We start from the raw sequence: 19,811 nt of genomic DNA on the forward strand, positions 1-19,811 counted from the left end.
GCTCATGCATTGGGATAGAGTTGCAGGCTGCTGGCCTTCCTTAACAGGGTGAAGAGGTGGTTCCTATTCATAGAGCCCTATGCTGATAAAAAATGTGTATCCGCATCAGATCTGCAAATATCTGCAGATACAAAGCGAATATCCATGGATTTGCAGGGCTCTAACTATTCGGTCAGAATCTTGAAGGTCCTGACTTGCACTGTCTCTGGAAATTGAAATAAATGTACACTATCTTTTCTGTGTATGATTGTCTGGGTCTGTTTAGCTCGTGAATGCTATGGTGACACGGGGCCTTTCTCCGACCGGTCAGAGTGCAAGTGAGAGCCTGGCAAGGTCAGGCTCTCCTCCCTACCCTGCCAGTATATTGCTGGGGGGCTCCGGCACTGGGCTTTTCCCATCTTGCCCCCTTTGTGATGAAGGCCTGATGGAAATGAAGTGGGTGGGGTTGGTTCCCAGCTGGGGAAAGGGCGCTCAGGCCTCAGTCCCCGCTGCTGGGGATCTCAGAGCAGTGGAGGTCCCATCTCTCCCTGCAGTGGGGGAAAGAGTGAGGTATTTAAGGGTGTCCTTGCGGTGGGGGAGGGGCGGGTCCCTGTCCCCTTGCAGTGGGGGAGGGGCTCTTCTTGTCGCCCCTCCCCCGCGGGACTCAGAGCCCGCTTCGCGGCCGCCCCGCAGTCACGTGCGTCGGCCGCGCTCCCGCTCTCTGCAGAGCCCGCCGGGCCGGCCGCTGGGGGGAGCGCGGGGCCGGGGAGAGGGCGGCGGCCGCCCCTGGAGGTCGGGGCTGGAAGCCGCAGGGTGAGGGCTTCCCTGCAGGCCCGCTCCCCGCGCGGCAGCGGCTGGGGGTTTCGGGGGGCGGGGGCTGTACAGGGGTGGGGGCTAGTGGCGCTTTGGGGGCATTATGGGGAGGGGCAGCTGGGTCACTAGGGTGGGGTGCAGCGGGGGTGGGTTGGTTGGAGTGGGTGGGATTGGGGAGCTTCTGGGGAAGGCAGGGGGTTGAGGAGTAGGGCGGGAGGTAGGTTTCCAGGAGGGTAGCCCATATCAGGGTGTATGGGGGGGTATTTGGGGATAGGTGCCTGAGGGGTGCCATGGTGGTGTTTAATAGAGGGTGGGTGGTAGATGGGGGGGGTTATTGGAGGGGGAGGTGTTGTGGGGTTTAATGGGGAAAGGGCAGCTTTGGAAGGGTCGTGGGGACTATTTTCCCAATGTGTGGCTAGTGGAGGTAGGTTTTGGGTGACCGGATTTTTAGCTGAGAGGGTTTCTGGGTGTGGGGGTTCTTAAGGAGCGGAAGTGATGCAGGGCAGCATGTGGAGTTGGTCTGAGCTGAATTTAAGGGCGATGAGGTGCCTTAGTAGCTTTCTTTGCTGTCTCTTGGGACAGGTTTGCTTAATGATGGCCTCTCAGGACTCAGCCCTGCCTGAGCCGTTCACCAAAATAAAAGGTGCAGAAAGACCCGGGGACAAGGCAAGAGAAGATGATGGAGGGGGCAAGATATCCTGGGTGAAAGAAAGAAACAGCATCTGTGACCCAGATGCTGAAGGCCTAAATGGAACCCCTCTAGCCAAGCAGCTGGAAGAAGGAGGAGGAAACCTGGAGTTGTCCCCATCTCCAGTACAGGGTGAAAAGCATTTGATAATGCTGCAGACTGTGCATTTGAAGGAAGGGGAAGATGACCTCCAGGGGGTCAGTCAGTTGAATATTCAGCAACAGAGTGGGGTGCACATGGTGGTTCAACGAGGGGCAAGTGTGTTGCAGCCCTTGGTAGTAGTGCAACAGGGAGTAGGTGCTCAGCAGAATCTACCCACAGGTGTAGCAATAAGTATACAGGATGGTGTTTATACATTTCATGATGTGGAGGTGATGCAGATTAACGTTTTGCAAGAAAAAGTACAGGCAAAAGATGAAGAAAACCTGTCCATGGATAAACCCCCAGGAATGCTACTGATTAAGGTAGAGATACCATCAATGAAGATGATGAGATGGTAACCTTTGGTCTGTAGTATTATATTGGTAGACTTAAAACTAAAATCTGGTTTTAAAAAATATAAATGAAAAATAAAAATCATGGCTGTGACTTTTTAAATGAAGGGATTTAGACATATAAATCCCTTAAGTGAGTTTTTTTAAATCTCCGCCTATGTTATTAAAAAGCAATCTTTCCTATATACATTACTGACAGTTTATTAAAACTAAAAGACTTTTTTAAATTTATTTTTCTCATTTCTACATTATTTGCATTTCAGTTGAGACAGATGTTCATAAGTACTTTGGTAGGCTTCCTTTCCTGGTTCTCACACATCAGTATAATACATCATAAAAAGCCAAACACAACTAGTTTCACTTAGAATAAACCATTTGGAAAGTTCATGAAAACACTGGTATTGCTATAAATATTTGGCTTTGTAAATTTTGCTACAAAACTTGAATGTTGGGCCTAAAATACTAGACATTGTCCCTTTCAAGAGATGATGCATTATATTTTTGTAATCTTGGGAGTAGTAATGATCACACTGATTATTAAAACCTATAAAAATTATAATACCTTAGTAACTACCACATGATGTGGAATTAATACAAAATGTTTACAAATATACTGCATAAATCCTATATTAATGTTACAAAAATAATTTAAAAATTACATTTATTTTCCTTGTTTTTTCTTAAAACATAGAGTCCTAGAAATTATATGAAAAATGCTGTCAAAAGAAGTTGAAAATATAAACTTTTATAGTCTCGTTGCTATAGTCTCAAAAAGAAGGTCTACAATTTGTTTAAATCTGTAAAGATTCAGGGTCAGATTTTGAAAATTGTTCAGCACTCTGTAACCCCCATTTAGGAACTTTACATGAATCTGTTTAATATTTCAGAAGTGCTCAACTTCCAGCAGTTTCCACTGAGTCGAAAATCTGCCCACTCAATTTAGATGCCTAAATGGCCTTTTTTGAAAATTGGGGGACACAGTTTTCAAGCACCTACAATTGGGGCCCAAAGTCTGGTCCTGTTGAAGTATATGTCAAAACTTCTTGATTCAGTAGGCCCCAAATCAAAATCCCTGCAGATTATGTACCAAATAACTAGCTGTAAATGAGAATTAATTGATGGGTAGTTTATTGTATTCTCCTTGCAGGTACAGATAGCCTCTGCTGCTTTGCCACAAGCATGATTGTCCTGAGACTATTTTCTTTCTTGATGAAGTGTAGAACTGTTTGTTTTTTATTTTTTAAACTAGATTGATAGAAGTAAAGATCTACATGCAGTTGAAGGTAAGGGCCAGCAACTGCCTCCAAATGAAGAGGGAAGAGAAAAGGACATTTTCACTGTTGAGAAAGCAAAGATCTTGAGCTGTAAAGCCAAAGATGATATGTCAGTGTCACACTGTGAACCCAAAGAGCAAGAAGAACAAGCAGTTATAAAAAACACTGATACTGTAGAAGCTCAAAAAAACACACAGCATAGGAAAAAAGGTAAAAAGTTGACTATGCAGTATTTGTAGCTCATATTTAGAAAACCGATTGAAGTCCTGTAAGTAACTTCTACTCTTTATGGTTAGATTAAGTTAAGGTTAGAACTACTACTGAAATTTGGAAGAATTAATAACCCTTTCTGACCTTACCTGATAAGAATTTTTTAATCGGTGTGATGTCACTGTAAAGTTTCAACAGAGAAATTCTTCAGATTACTGCCTCAATCATCTGCACTTTGAGTAACTTGGCGGATTTGAAACCTGACTCCATAGCTAAGGTTCCATTGGGTTTTCCACTTAAAGTTGAGTGTAAATGCTTAATAATTAAACATGAAGATTTTTAAAATCATTCTGAGATTTGTACTCTTTAGAGCCTTCTTGGTAATCTTAATATTTAAAATCATTGTCTTCTGAAATCCTTAGATTATAACTTTTCCAGTCTCCTATAATACGACAAACTCAAAGGTGAGAAAAACTCAGCTTGTAATTGCACTGAGTACTTTATCAAATATAAGCCCAGAATAGGGTAATTCATGGTGGAGGAAAATACAAAAAGCTGTTTATTATAACTCATCTGGTGTGGGTTTTTTGTTTTGCTACGGAAGCTGATGGAGCTACAGATCTTCACAGATAACTCCCATTCTCTGAGGCTCCCTTCTTGATTCCCCTGTCGATCCTGGCTTCCCTGTCCATGTGCATCCTGCGTGTCCCATCTAGTTCCACTGCTACTGTACCAACCCCTCTTCCTAGCTGCCTCTGTGCCTCCAGTTTGCTCTCATCCGTGTCTTCACTTTCAGCTTTCTTTGATTGTGATAATGGGAGTTCCAATTCAGCAGTCCTAGTAAGGTTGGCCAGAGCAGAGTTTCTGTCTGGTGAGCCATAAGAGTTTGCCAGGTGGAGAAGCAGACTCTGTAACAGTGACAAACTTCATGTGCCCCCTGCCACCATGTCTCAGTCCTTAACAGAAGGCAGAAGGAAGGGGAGGTTTGCAGGCAAAAACATTTAGCAGCAGCAGAGGCAATATAGGGTGCAAGAGATTGGGGTGGGCAGGCAGATAAAGTTGCCTAAGAAGCAAAGTTCCTACTTTTCTGGTGAGGCAGGTTTTCTGTCTTATATACTTAATAAGGTGGAGCCCTGATTTGACGGCACTTACTAGCTATGCCAGACAATGCCTCCCTGTGGCCAAACTTACAAGATTTGCAGGAAGTTTGGACAGGTTTCAGAGTAACAGCCGTGTTAGTCTGTATCCGCAAAAAGAAGAACAGGAGTACTTGTGGCACCTTAGAGACTAACAAATTTATTAGAGCATAAGCTTTCGTGGACTACAGCCCACTTGCTCTAATAAATTTGTTAGTCTCTAAGGTGCCACAAGTACTCCTGTTCTTCTTTTTGAGGAAGTTTGGAGGCGCCTATGGGTGGTTTCAAAATGCAGTTTTTTGTGTGGATATGAACTGATGAATAAAATAATGATAAAGTACTTTTGTTTGTTATTCATTGAAGTATACTACTAGCTGCATGTCCTGATACAGGCACATGAATTCTGTAGAAATATTTGTTGGCTGCAACGTGAATGGTCATCGTAGAGAATCAGCTTGACCCAGACCTGAGATAATGGTTCCAGGAAGGCTATCCAGATATTACACTGTGTGCCATTTGGCAACTCTGAATCTGCTTGAAAGCTGAAAATGTTCCACATTTCCTCAATTTATTTTCTAAAGAAATTCATTACTTCTATTATGTGGTTTGCAGGTGTTATATAATCAGCATGGAGTATAGTTCTCTTTGACCGCTTAAGGAACTAACATTCTGCTGCATTTGCATTCTTGAAGTTCAAGCAATAGATTGAGGCTTTAAACTATAATAGTTTTTTTGTCTATACTTAGTATTTTCAAACCTCTGAATATGTGGAGAATTTCATAATTAATCTGCCATTTCTAGGCTTTTGTGTAAGTATAGGAGGTTGTCTCACTAGTTAATGAAACTGACATCAGAGGCGTACTCCACAGGATATAAGCATCTAGATGAGCTAAATGTTAAAGATACTCTCAAGGGAGGGAGGATTATCCATTGGTGTGAGTTAGACTAGGAGTCGTGCCTCTTGGATTTTGTTCCCAACTGTATCACTAACTCAGTGTATGGTTTTGGATGAATCACTTTAAACTCTTTTTATAATAGGTATAATAATACCTTTCTGACAGGCTTAATTTTTGGAAAGCACTTTGAGGTACTCTTATGAAAGACACTGCAGAAGTGAAAAGTATTATTACTTAATCTAGGAGGTTTAGTTAGGAAATTGGCACTATTCTTTAAGTCAAATAATTGTTTTGTGGCTCATGTGTCCTAAAAATGTCTATATTCTCATAGGGGAAAAGGTGATCTTCCATTGTGATCTGTGCGCATTCACCTCTCTTAGAATGTCAAGTCTTAATCGTCACATGAAAACCCATTCTGATGAAAAACCCCATGTGTGTCACCTCTGCCTTAAGGCTTTCCGTACAGTTACTCTCCTGCGTAACCATGTGAATACACATACAGGTATACTTATTATGTGAGAACGTGCTCCTTTTACTTGGTGTCTGCCAGATTTAAGTGGCATTGAAATGATCTTGTCTTCAGCCATCAGTCTGAATTCAAAACCCCACATTGATTTTATGATTTTATTGGGAGTTCCATATGTAGAGCGGTGACACGACATGGCTTTAGTGTTTATATTCAACAGAACCATCCTCAAGGTGAAATGAATTTCTCCTTTTAATGTCTGTGGGCATTTTTCTTCCTGATATTTTAAAATAGGTATGTAATACATAAACCTTGCTTTCGTAATACATTTATCGTTTTAAAATATTTGAATCTTCCAAAAATGTCATATCAGTTTTTGATATTAAAACTGTTTTCAGTAATGTGTAAATGCTGATTTACTACTGAGAAATTACAGATATGCCTTTTTAAAAAATTCTAAATAATATGTTCTTACAGGGACCAGACCGTATAAGTGCAGTGACTGTGAGATGGCATTTGTGACCAGTGGTGAACTTGCACGACACAGGCGATATAAGCACACTCTAGAAAAACCCTTTAAGTGCTCAATGTGTAAATATTCTAGTGTAGAAGTAAGTGCAGTACTACTGAATCTCTTTTTTTTGCAGGGGAGGAGGGATGTATGTTTTCAAATACAAAGGCCTGATATGCTGTGAGTTCAGTAGGTTTTTACATAAATGCATAAAATTACTTATGAGCACAAGTGCTTGAAGGATTGGGACCTAATGGTGCACCTTCATACTGTCTTTATTGACCTTAGTTTTACAAAACTCATTAACCATAGCAGATACACAGGTCAGAAAATGACATCTGTAGCCGCATAAGTTAAGCTACAGTATTGACACTGAATGACTGGGTTGGGTTGGTGAGATTCTCCTTAGTGCAGAGGGCTTGTGCATTGTTGTTTCCACCATTTTAACCCCATTACTTCCCTCCACAGAAGAGGGGCCACACAGATAGCTGCTATAGTCCCTGCACACCACATGATCCCATAGACTGGCATGGAGATTGCCACAGGGGCATGTGTAAGCAGAGGGAGATATTGGATCTCCAGGTTCAGTGGCCCATAAACTTGTGTAATGGCCACAAAGGGCTGAGTTTTCAGCCCCAGAATCTGGCCAAACATTGAGGGAGTGAAATCCATTCCTCCACTTCCAGGTGCCTTCACAAAGCCCAAGTAATAAAACTTTCAGAAGTAGAGGATGAATTTCATTATTTATGAAGAAGCCTTTCAAAATAAAGACATTTATTCAGAATCATCACATTCTTATTTTGTCTGCTCACTCATTCTAATGAGTGAGCTCTTGTACTTTTTAAGTTAACATTTTCTGTGTTTATCTAACCCTTTTTTGAAAACAAACGAACAAATACATTTTGTTCTAATATTTTTTCTAGTTATTATCTAACAGTAAAATGGCTGCTGCATGACGTATTTACAGTGACCCATATCCTACAAACAGGCACTTGATTAACTTTATGCACATGAGTAGGCTTGTTATAGTCATTTGTTACTGCTAATGTGTAAAATTAAGCACTTGCTTAGTGTTTGTCAGATTGGCATCTATATTGTAATTCTGGGTCAAATAAAATAAAAACTAGAAAATGCCAGAGGTTCACATGGAATAGTAAGCATTCAATCATGCACCTACATTTGTGTTCACTACTATTGCAGTTACATTGTTAAATGACTATTTAGATGCTTAAGTGCTTGACATGCTGTGCCCAATTTGCAGCTGTGTACAGACCTTGCCCGTTCTTCTTTTCAAAATATGGTCCCTTAATTCTCCACATGCATTGTGCTAGTAGATTTTGAATAGTATTTAAATCTAAATTGAAATGATTTTTAAAAATATTAAATATACTCTGTACTTTTCTCTTTTTTTAAGTAAGGTTCTTATTAACCACTTTTTGCTATTGTAAACCTCACATTGAAGTTTCTGAGAGTTTTGCTTGAGTGAGTGCTGAAGAAGCTCTTAGATAGTTATTGCTATGCAGTTAGGATTTGATGCAGCACACACTTAAGCACATCCATGATTTTTACTTGAGTAGTGACCTTGAGTGGGGCTATTCATGGGTTAAATTAAGCATGTATATCTTTGTCATCTCTTGTGTAAATCTTTTCCAGATTGAAACCAATGTGATGAGCAAATATGTTACTTAGTATTGGCCTTTCCATTTTTTCTCTATATGTTCAATTTTTCTTTTGCTGGTGTTTTCATAGCTGCCGAAGGGAGATGGGTGCCCTCATTAGGCTGCTTTGAAAATCCTAGCCTTTGTGCATTTGATGGAGTGTACGCAGGGCCAGTTTCACTGTTTCCCCATGTATAGTCAGTTTCCCTTTTGTTTGTGTGGCTCTTCAATGCTCCTTGCAGGGGAGGAATATTAAAAATACTCCTAAAAAATGTGATTGCAAATCCATTAAAATTGAAAGAGTGTTTTAATGACTGGTGTAGAACTTGAAATTGCTACATTTGTAAAATGGGTTAGATTTTAAGTCAACAGTGTCCCTTTAATATGGGTGGTGTTGAATAAATTTTTGACTTTTACACTAGGCAAGCAAATTGAAGCGTCATATTCGTTCACACACAGGAGAACGTCCTTATAACTGTTATCTCTGTAGTTATGCTAGCAAAGATACCTATAAGCTGAAAAGACATATGGTAACTCATTCAGGTAAGACTTACTAATGTAATGGGTAATATATATATTTTACAGTTTTGGTAAATCTGTAGGACTACATTTTTTTTAAACTGGCCTCAATCCAGCCCTGAAATTGCTGCTGCAGTTTTACACAGACAATTTTTTCACTTATATTTTGTGTGTCACAAGAACATACATGGAAAAATGTTCATGTAAAATTGTTGGATCTGTTTTTAAAACTACCTTTGAAAATGTGGCCTATCAGATTATGACAATTTTTTAATTGTGTTCATTTTGTTTAAACTGACATTTACCGATGTCGTTCAGTGTTTTCACTTGTGTGCTCTTGTTTTCTGTGATCCAATTTTCAGTTTTGTATCAGGCCTGGTTAATTTTACATGCATGTGTCTCACAGTCAGGGAGGGTTTTAAAAAAATAGCTGCCCCAAAATGTGGGCATGACTGTGGCACATCTGTTTCCTAAAAATACAATTCCTTCATGTAAATTATTTTGACAAATGAGTAACTGCAAATCCTGTAATTATAACTTGCACTATTTTAATATTTATGGCAAAATAACAAAAGTAATTTGTTCCTGATGTGCTCTCCTATTTCCTTATGGAATCCCAGTGAAGACAAACAGATTACAAAGTCTGCTTGAGAGCCGAATTCAGTGTTAGCAATTGTGCATTTTCCTACGTTGAACACAGCAGAAAAGAACAAACTAATTAATATTTTAAGTTACATAAATGGCTTTGTACTGTCATTAGTTCTGCTCACAACTTCTGTAGGCTGAAATCCTGCATTGGGATCAGCTGTAAGCTAGTGTGGATCTCTGCACACATCATGCAGTTTTCCTACTGAAGTTAATGAGTTTCTGTACGGGCACAGAGGTTCGTGCTGGTGGATCACAGTGCAGCATCAGGGCCATAGATGTCCATGGGAGAGGTGCATTTGTATCAAATATATATGTAGAGCTGCTGAGCATATATTATCTAACTTCTCGTGCTTTTTTCATAGGAGAAAAACCCTATGAATGTTATGTTTGTCAGGCCAGATTCACACAAAGTGGTACCATGAAAATCCATATATTACAGAAGCATAGTGAAAATGTGCCCAGATACCAGTGTCCACATTGTAATACATTTATTGCAAGAAAAAGTGATTTGGGTGAGTTTGGATTTAAGAAAAAAATGGAATGCAAATGCATAGGGAATTTGGTATCTTTTCTTACTGTTCATAGGCTATAAAAATATTCATTGACTTATTTTTATCATTAACTAAAATATTCCTAGGGAAAAAATATTCATGAATTTCTCCTGCTGAGGGGTTGTGCTGCCATCTTGTGGTTGCTATAAATTGGTACAGTTATAATGCTCCACATCAAGAGTTAACATTTCCAAGATATTACTAAATACCTGTGGCATTAGGAAAATCCATTTTCCAGAGCGACAGCCCTAACAAAAATCTAGGCCATAGATTCTCTACTGTACAGAGTGGAAACTCAGTGTGGCAGAAGGAGCAGATCTTGATAGGACCGTCACAGTTTCCAGATTCTGTTCCAGCCCCAGCCCAAGCGTGAAATAAAAGTGGGTGTCAGACCAGAAATCTGAGGAGCTGGAAATATATTGAATGTTTTTAATACACTGATATCCTTGAATATATAAGATCTGCTTGTACCTTTGTATTTGTCCTTGACTGTCTTTTTAACTTTACTTGTGAATTTTGGAGCATTTTACTAATGAGGCTTCAAAGAGTACAAGGAATCATATTCATAATCAATTCATAAAGTGTATATTAACTTTTAATCTTGCTTTCATATATGCTTAGCAGGCAATATTTGTACTATATAACTTCTAAATTCCATTAAGGAGTTGTAGCAGATCTATTTTCAGGTTCTGTAAGTTTCATGTGACATGACAGATGATGGTGTACAATAAATAGAAATGACCTTTAACTCTTTGGGTCTTTTCCCATCAAGCAGAAAGCAAACCACTATATTCTGATGTAAATACTTAAATTCTTTATACAACTCATGGATTTTTTTTCTCATCGGTAAGTAATATCACTACGGTACTGGTGCATATGCAAATTTATGCTTAAAATATCATAAATGAAAGCTGGATATATGCAGATTAAATTTTCAGTTATACAAACCACTATATTGCAAATACAAACCCACCTGAGTTTCCAGGAGAATTATGATTATGCTAACTCTGTATCTGAAACAATACTTCATTTGCATACCAATAAAAGTATCAGTATCCATATAGTTCACTTGTAAATTGATGTCTTTAAGTAATATGAAGACCTCATAGAAACCAGATTTCCGTTAACAAGCCACCGTATTAGAAATACAACCTATTTGTTATAATTGAGTCAATATAACTGACAGGTTCCAAACAAATTTATACAAAAGGCCAAGATTTTCAAACTAGGAGCCTAAAGTTAGGGTCTTAAATGGATACTTAAGTGCCAACCTGATTTTTCAAAAGTGCTGAATAGCCAAAAGATACGATTTGGGTCAATACTGCACATTTTTCAGCTTCTTGTACAAGGCTCATGCCTTCATCACAAGTGTGTGTGTATGTGTATGTATGTGTGATTTGATTAAATAAGTTATCATAGTGGGCTGCCAGTGAGGTGGGTTGAGGCATAAAGGGACAGATTTTTAAAGGTATTTAGGCAGATGAAGATAGGCACCTAGGCACATTTGGAAAACCCACTAAAGGCCTAACTCAAATTGAAATCAATTAAATATTTATTTATAAAGGTAGAAATATGGTAGGGTGCTTACTTATGGAATTTGTCTTTGTTCAAAGATTGTCACCTAACAAGCACCTATTGATTGTCAGCAAGCCCACGTATACTGCAGGTACCATATTACAATACGGTAAATATCATTTTGGGCCAGATTGTCAAAGGTACTTAGGTGCCTAAAGATGCATAATGATTTCAATGGGAGGTAGATGCCCAAACTGCTTAGGTGCTTTTGAAAATCCCTCTAAGCGCCTAAACACCGTTCGAAAATCTGGTCTTTTGTGCCGCTGCCCCATAGGTGATGCCAGTAGACTGTTTTTTTGGCTCCTGTTCAGAGGTAGTAAGGGCCTGGAAGGTTCCTTGTCAGCTTTCTTTCACACCTCTTCCCCCCCCTCCCCCCCCCAATGTACACCTATTCCGGGCTATTCACAGACTAGCCTTTTGTCTGAAACTATGGACATCCAAAAATCCATCTTCAGCTACCACAACTTTTCAATGTAATGATCTTTAAAACTGTTTTAGGTGTCCACCTACGAAAGCTGCATTCCTACCTGGCCGTAGCGATGAAGTGCCGTTATTGTGAAGCTCTCTTCCATGAGCGCTATGCTCTTATTCAGCACAAGAAAACTCACAGAAATGAAAAACGATTCAAATGTGATCAGTGCAGTTATGCATGCAAGCAGGTATTTACACTAATTGCAGTGTGATTGTTTATTCAGTTGATATTTCTGTGGGGTAGGCTTGGCTTTAGGGTTATATTTGTTACCACAATCTAGCTAAAATACTGTGTTTATATTTATTTGCAAGATAACCGGTTTATGAATGAATGATAAATTAGTAATGCAAAAAAATCGTAAACTATTTGCTTATGAAAAATCATTCAGACATGATCTGTTCGAAAGTAGAAAATAAGAGCAGTTATTTTCACTGCCATTGTGATAACAAAACATGGTATTTGCATCTTATTTGTAGTATTCAACATGTACAGAATAAAGTTTTTTCAGTCCGAACTGGCATTTATATAAAACAAATAACAATATGCTATAAAAGTAGCTTGGAAGCCATGCAATACAAAATGTCAGGAAAGGCTGGATTCCTGGAGTAGGTTATTTTTCATAAGAAGTAATTTGACATAGGATACTGTATTCCTTGCCTAATTTATTTACACAATTTACATTTTTAATAGGTTAGATGTACCCCATATCTTACAGATATAGACAACTCTTTAGAAACTTCATTACATTTCATTTAGAAATGTTCATACCCTCAATCAGCTTTGTTCTATTTATCTGGCCTTGGCTGAAACAAACTTCTTAGTGGACCTTTTGTTATCTACATATTTCTATCTTATACCTATTCTAGAAGGAATTTTCATACATCTGAAAATGGAAGAATTAAATCATGCTATATGTTTCATACATTTTTTGCTATATCAGTAACCTAGGGAAGCATATTTATCCCAATATATAACGTTATAGTCTGTTTTATTCCTGGATGATGTGATTAAAGAGTTACGTACACTCTAGACAAATCATTTTACACTATATTTCAATCCAAAGAAACTTATTTTTGGATGCTCTGATTAGAGAATTATGTGCAGTCCAGACATGATGAATTTTCATCCTCTTAAGTTGTATTTAGAAATCTGTCATGTTTAAAAACTGAAATATGTGGCCATGCTCTTGGAATATTTATTTGTTCATAACAGTTATTAACTCCATTATTACCCTTGCATTAGCAATGTATGTACTATACATTAGCACAATTAAAATCTTCACAATCCAAAGGAATAAACATGCTATAGTAGTATAAGTTTTTCTGAAAAGAATTCATAAAAAACACACAGGATTCTTTCATTGAGACTCCTGCTCTAAGTGCTTTTAGAACTGTCATTGGAAAAGTGTGAAAATGTAGTGACTTGTTCTGCCTGTTGATTTTTAGAAAGATTCTCTCACACTCAGGAAGAGACTTAAACTATAGAGAGAAGATAACTAAATATGGATCAAAAGCATGGATTCTCAGTCAGACAAGCATACTCTGTAGTAGAAAGGAATATTTAACTTTTAAGGCTGGGCTTTTAAGCCCACTAAAACCGTGTATAGCTTTCTCTTGCCATTGCTCCCCTGAAGTGAGTAACAAAGTGTAAAATACTGAGAGCTCAGTAATATGGGTTTTCACGTGTGTTCTTTATAACTTCAGCAGCTTATTAATTTTAAATAATTTCTGTTGAATTAAAACCACTTTGCCCTCTGAACTCACCAGTTACCACTTGTCCGAGGAAAGGAGGCATTCTCTTATCTAGTCAGCTGTCCACTTGTCTGGGGAAAAGAGGGCAGGAGGCAAGCCAGATCTTGAAGAGGTTTTTGAAGCTGCAGTATGCAGGTGTGCATTCTCTACAAGCAGCAATCTTTTCTACCCTCTCTGATGCCGTTGCTATTAGTCATTCCTTCCCATTGTTAATTACATAGGCCCTGATGTGCTAGCTTAGACTGTTCCCTTGCAGAGTTCCATTTCCTTCAGCATGTCTCCAGATGCATGCAAGGATACATATCAGTGGATCTCACTGCATCACGGGGCCATGCAAACTCAGCAGGGGTGGAGTTTACAACAGACAGTAGGAGGCAAAGTCTTAAGTACCCACCAACTCTTAAAATAACATTTAAAAAAAAATCTAAACAGTTAACTTATTCTCTCATTTTTCTGAAAAGGTTTGTTTTGTTCCAACCATTTTTTAAATCATTGCTCAGTAAAATAATTGACACTCTTGAATGTTCTGGTAAAGTGAAAAATTTAGGAAAATACAAACTAAATCTCAGTACTCAGCCCTTAACATTTTATTTCAGGGATCACTGTTCTCCAGGTGATGGTACACATTGGGTAAAATCCTGTTCCCATTCAAGTCAGTGACAGTTTTGCCATTGACTTCAGTGGGAGCAGAATTTTACCCTACATGTTCTTCAGTAACTGTGCTCTGTGAGACAAATGAAGGAAACCGCAACAACCTTGGACTCTAGTTTTCTTGCTTGTCACAAAAAGTTAGTTGTGTTTTAAACACTGTTTTCTTCGTTTCAGGAACGACACTTGATTGTGCATAAGCGTACACATACTGGTGAGAAACCCTTCACTTGTGTATGTTGCAGCAAATGCTTCCGGCAGAAGCAGCTTCTAACTGTTCACTTCAGGAAATACCATGATTCCAATTTTAAACCAACAGTTTATGAATGCCCTAAATGTGGCAAGGGCTATTCACGCTGGGTAAGGTACTTCCTTTTAAGGAATCTCAATGGGGAGATATCTTTAGTTAAGTACTACATACCACATTTTTATAAAGAAGCAGTCTACTGGCTGAACTGAATCTCCTGCTAGCTCCTTGATGCAGAGCCACCAATAGGCTTTTCCCAGATCTTACATCAAAGGGTTAATACATCTGATAATTTTCCACTTTATATAAAAGGCCAGGTGTTTGTTTCAAGAATTTTATTGGTACAGTGCAAGTTGGGAATTAATAAGATTGAAAGTGCAAATCGTCTATTGATAGAAAATCAAAGGCAAATAAGAAACAAATGTAAATATCTGGAAAGTATCCTAGATAGGTACCAAAAGACAAACAGAAGAAACTGAGAAAATATGTAAAGTAGAAAATACAAGGAATAGTTCAGCAAAGTGAATGAGAGAATAATAATCTTATTCTTCAAAACCATATGCTACCAGCAGAATTTGTATCTCAGCCAGCTCCCTGAGCACACAGGATACTGTGTTAGCAACAAGAAGTGTTACTGGCGTTCGGATTTGTGATTATAGTAGCTTCAAAAGCTGGTCCTATCTTTGTAAATTTGATATTTTATAAACTATTTTATTCACTTATGAATCAAACAAAGATGCTAGATCTGATTTTAAGTCTGCCAGTCTTTATAAAGTTCCTTTAAAGTGGAATTTAAAATTTTTTACTGGAACAATCTTCAGAAGTTTGATAAGCAGCAAGTCATTGCGATTAATTGACTTTTTTCTAGTTTTCTAAAATCTATATATTAGAAACTTGAAATGTTTGTCTGTCTGTGTTTAAAATGCATAATTGTATTAATACTGCATTCATATGTCTGTGCTTCATTGTCCTATCAGAATAATATGCATAAGCATGCTGAAAGCTGTGGATTGGTGAGGGCAAAATCTGTTACACGCCGCAAAGGAAGCAAGGGCAAAAAGAAAAGATGCGACAGACTAAAACATGATGTTAAGCAAGAAGGTAATCAGCTAATAAGTTAGAATTTAATCAAGTAAATTGGAATCAACCAGATATGGCTAAAGATGTGAATCTCCTCCTGTGCTTTAATTAATATTTCACAGTGAGGTTAATTTAAGTGCTAACATAGGATGAATGTTTTTCAGACACCTTTTTGTGTGTCAGAAAGCCCAGTCATCTGAGTGTGAGTCATTGCTCAATTATTTATTCTGGAGCCACTGTTCCCCTGCTCATGTAAGTTTTCTCCCAGTCTCCCTGCCCAGCAATAGGCAAAAATGCAGCACTGTTCTGTAATCAAGGAAGATGAAGGCCACAGAGTTTTCTCTTGTGCGGATCAGCGTAGGTCAGCAGGCAATAGGGACCAAATTGAAAACTCCTGAGTATCACAAACCAAGCTCCTCCCATTTGTGATGCCAAACTAGGATGCTGCTTAGAGTAGACTGAGCATGTCTTCATAATATGATCATTCCTCTTCTTTATCTTGTGTTTGGTCATCAGAGGAATAGTAAAAATGACTATTTTGAACAGAATTGGGCTTCCCAGTTAACATGCCATTGAGATGAGTAAGACAGTTCAGACCTCAAAGCTATTGTTTCAGGCTGTCTGCAGGCTTGGGCAGACGCATTTGTTTTATTATTATCTCTGATTTTTAAAATACAACTATAGGCTCCCATCCAGTACTTTGGGCATCTATCCCATAAATTAAAAATCACAAGATGAACAGAGGGATTACCCCTAGATATCTGTTTCTCTCACTCTCCTCAGCAGCCTTAACAAAAGGGGTGGGGGAGTCAAGGTGAGCTTTGCATCATGTCTGGAGAGCTGCCTGGGCTATGGCAGATCAAGGGTGGGGAAGTGAGTTAGCAAACTGAGAACCTCTCACAGAGAACTCCTGCCAGCAGCTCAGGCACCTCTGCTGAGGCACGCTGCCTTGGTTTACAATTTGTTCACATTTTGAAGGTTATCTTTACAGTCATCAGGGCCATATAGTATAATAAGCTTAGATTCTGGAGTACAAGATGGTAGCCGATATGAAAAGGTACTGGCTCATTCATCCACTGCAAGCTTGTCCTATTTGACCCTTTCTAAGCATGAGTAGGCAACACAATATTTAATGTATTGGCGGGCAGTTTACACTGATTTTTTTTCCCCCCCTGTATGGGCAATGCCACTGGGATAACATTTCACATAATGATAATTGTGATGATGTAATTTTTCAAAGTCTGATGAATACATCTCAAGGTGGAACGTCAGCAGGTGGTTTTACAATAGTGTTCCCTCCACTCCTTTCAGTGGTGAGGCTGCAATGGTTATGACTGAAGATTTTAAAAGAAATGCCAGTGTAGACCCAGACCTAGGTTTTGCTTGTGGTTTTTGTATTTGCAATACTTATGTTGCGTAGACTTTTGCTGCTGCTGTTTGCTACATGCAGACTGAGAATTTTTGTGCATCTTCAGCTCTTGGGGTGAGAAATTTAGTTTGCTGGAATTTAAATAATGTCTCTACAAGCACTAGAGAGACGGAATGCAACTACTTCCTATTATTTGATTCTCTCGGATCTTACACACTAAAGCACTGGGTCCAAATTACTTTTTTCAACAGTTAGTATTTGGGGCTGAACAAAGGCACAGGAAGCGTTTTCCACACACACTTGGAATATTGACTATAAGATATATAATTGGCTTTTTAAAAGATCATAGTATCACAAGAACTTTTGACTCTTTTGCTCAGGTTTAAAAATGGATTTGTGGTGTCTTTCTGACTGATGAATAACATGCTCTGCTGCTGCTGTTGAAAATGAATTTAAATTTTTTTTTTAAGAAATTCCCTCTTCATCATTCTGCCATGGATGTGAGAAGTATGTAAGTCTCCAGTTAATTAATGTTGAGGTCTCTGCTGGTTAGTAAATCATTGGTGCTACTCAGTAGCATTGATTATTGTACATTACAACTAAATTGATCCATCAAAGTTGAGAACAGAATCCTAATGGTAGCAAGGTGACATTTATAACAGAATGTACTCTCCTCCAAAATTGGAGACTTTAAAATAAAAAAATGTAGTGGTGTATTATAGACACTGAAAATGTTTTTTTCCCCCTACAGTGAAACTGCAGAATGGTAAATTCATTTAGTATTTAATTCTTTCTCTAGTTGACAATTATGATGTTTAATTTTTCTGCAAAGCTGTTGACCTGGGATCATTCCAAGATGTTTCCTTTGTGAACACTGAATGCTGTGCCAGTGAGATTGTCCCTGTCGTATATGGAATAGAAACAAGTACTCCGAGGGAGCAGGAAACAGAAATGACTTGTGAAATGATCCTCAACATGATGGACAAATAATACAAACACAATTCTGATTTCCATTGTTAACGTACAGAATGTCAGTTTGTATACTAGTGCAAAGTTTGTAAGCATGTTAAGGGAAGTAAGCTGTAGAAGGTATTGGTTTCTGTAAAAGTTGCTAAAAAGTTGTTAGCTAAAGTTACATGGAAGCCACATATGTTCTAACATGTTCACATCAGCGTCAAAGAAAAACAAATTTTAAAACTAGGCCGTGGAAAAAAAGTTGAATTTATTCAATTTACTTTTCATTTTTCTTCCAGATTTAGTTACAGAATTACATACAATTTTCAAGCAGATTTATTCCACAGTAGCTCTGTGCTCCTGTCAGATCCAGATCTGTGTGACCTTCAGCTTGTTTGCATTTACCTCATGGTGAACACATTGTGAAAGGCAACATTATTTTGATGCAAAGAACATAGCTAGGTCTGCTCTCGGAACACTAAAGATCTTAACAAATCTGTACAATTTTAGCCTAGAATAGTACTTTTTTTATATATATATGCATATGTATCTGGATACCCTGTCAGTAAGTTCATTGTAACATTATTAACTTTACAATATATATACTTTTAATCTCTTAATTTTAAAAAGGACATTTCTTTTATAACATAACAACCAAGCCTCAAAACTGGGTAAGGCCTTGGTCAAATTCTCCTCCCATTTAACACCAGTTTTACACAGGTGTAACTCCATTGATTTCAGTTGGGGCACTTGTGATTTACACCAGAGTGGGAGGAGAATCAGACCCTTGTTTTTTGGTTGATTATTAGGACTTTTATAACCACTTTTGCACTATAGCAGGGGTCGGCAACGTTTGGCACACGGCTTGCCAGGGTAAGCACCCTGGCGGGCCGGACCAGTTTATTTACCTGCTGACGTGGCAGGTTTGGCCGATCGCGGCCCCCACTGGTTTCCATTGGCCCGGGACGGCGAACCGCGGTGAGTGGGGGCCGGGATCGGCCAAACCTGCCGCATCAGCAGGTAAATAAACTGGCCCGGCCCGCCAGGGTGCTTACCCTGGCGAGCCGCATGCGAAACGTTGCCAACCCTTGCACTATAGTTTGAAAAGCTTTAGTAGAGTAGTAAGACTGTCAGGTGGCCTGTGATTGAATGTTATCTAGCAATTTTCATTTTCTTAACTATTTTCTTGTAGTTTGCTTTTTGAAAAGCTGTCTTGCATGTAGCTACGTGCATATGACTGTAAAAATGGGCTTATACTTGGAACTTGATCCAAAGCATATAAAGGTCATTTGAAAGATTCCCATTGACTTAAATCACTTTGGTTCAGACCTCTAACAATATATGCTTGTTTTTAAAAAATATGGAAAGTATTTTAACAATGTTCATGGGACATACTGTATGTAAAAAGCAATGAAATTCTAGTCATTTTAGCTTTTTACCAATTTGTTGGAATCCCCACTTTTATACCAGTCTTACTGCTTAGTCTTCGGGACAATCGCAAATAGTACCATTGATTGATTGTTGGTTACAGTGAGCAAAACCAGTTTTTGCATTATTCACTCATTTTTACTTTCATTTACAAATAATATTTGAAAGCATGCTCAAAATATAAAATATATACTTTAAATATATACTAGCATTTTCAGTGAAAACATGCTTTTTTAAACTAATTTTAATGACAAGTCATAATGAACAAATTTTATTTTAATTAAAAAAAACCCCAACGTGTATTTGATTTTCAGATGTGGAGTAAGTTATGTATCTGGATTGTTTTTATGAGTGTTACAAATCCTGCTGTCTTTATTCAATCAAAACATCATCATAACTTCAGCAAGGGTTTTGCCTGAGGAGAAATGCAGAATTTGGTTCACT

General features: G+C 38.5%; 1 protein-coding gene across 1 annotated transcript; it reads left to right on the forward strand.

Annotated features, from left to right (window-relative positions):
- Positions 1–730: 730 nt before the first annotated feature.
- CTCFL (CCCTC-binding factor like) lies at positions 731–17,975 on the forward strand. Its single transcript, XM_054046110.1, has 11 exons — positions 731–792; positions 1,375–1,944; positions 3,224–3,458; positions 5,822–5,992; positions 6,434–6,567; positions 8,548–8,668; positions 9,655–9,804; positions 11,917–12,077; positions 14,467–14,649; positions 15,514–15,637; positions 17,818–17,975. The coding sequence occupies exons 2-11, from the start codon at positions 1,384–1,386 to the stop codon at positions 17,973–17,975; spliced, it is 1,998 nt and encodes a 665-aa protein (XP_053902085.1). The 5' UTR covers positions 731–792; positions 1,375–1,383.
- The last annotated feature ends 1,836 nt before the right edge of the window (positions 17,976–19,811 follow it).

The sequence above is a fragment of the Malaclemys terrapin genome, chromosome 12, assembly GCF_027887155.1.
Source record: "Malaclemys terrapin pileata isolate rMalTer1 chromosome 12, rMalTer1.hap1, whole genome shotgun sequence".
NCBI classification, from domain to species: domain Eukaryota; kingdom Metazoa; phylum Chordata; order Testudines; family Emydidae; genus Malaclemys; species Malaclemys terrapin.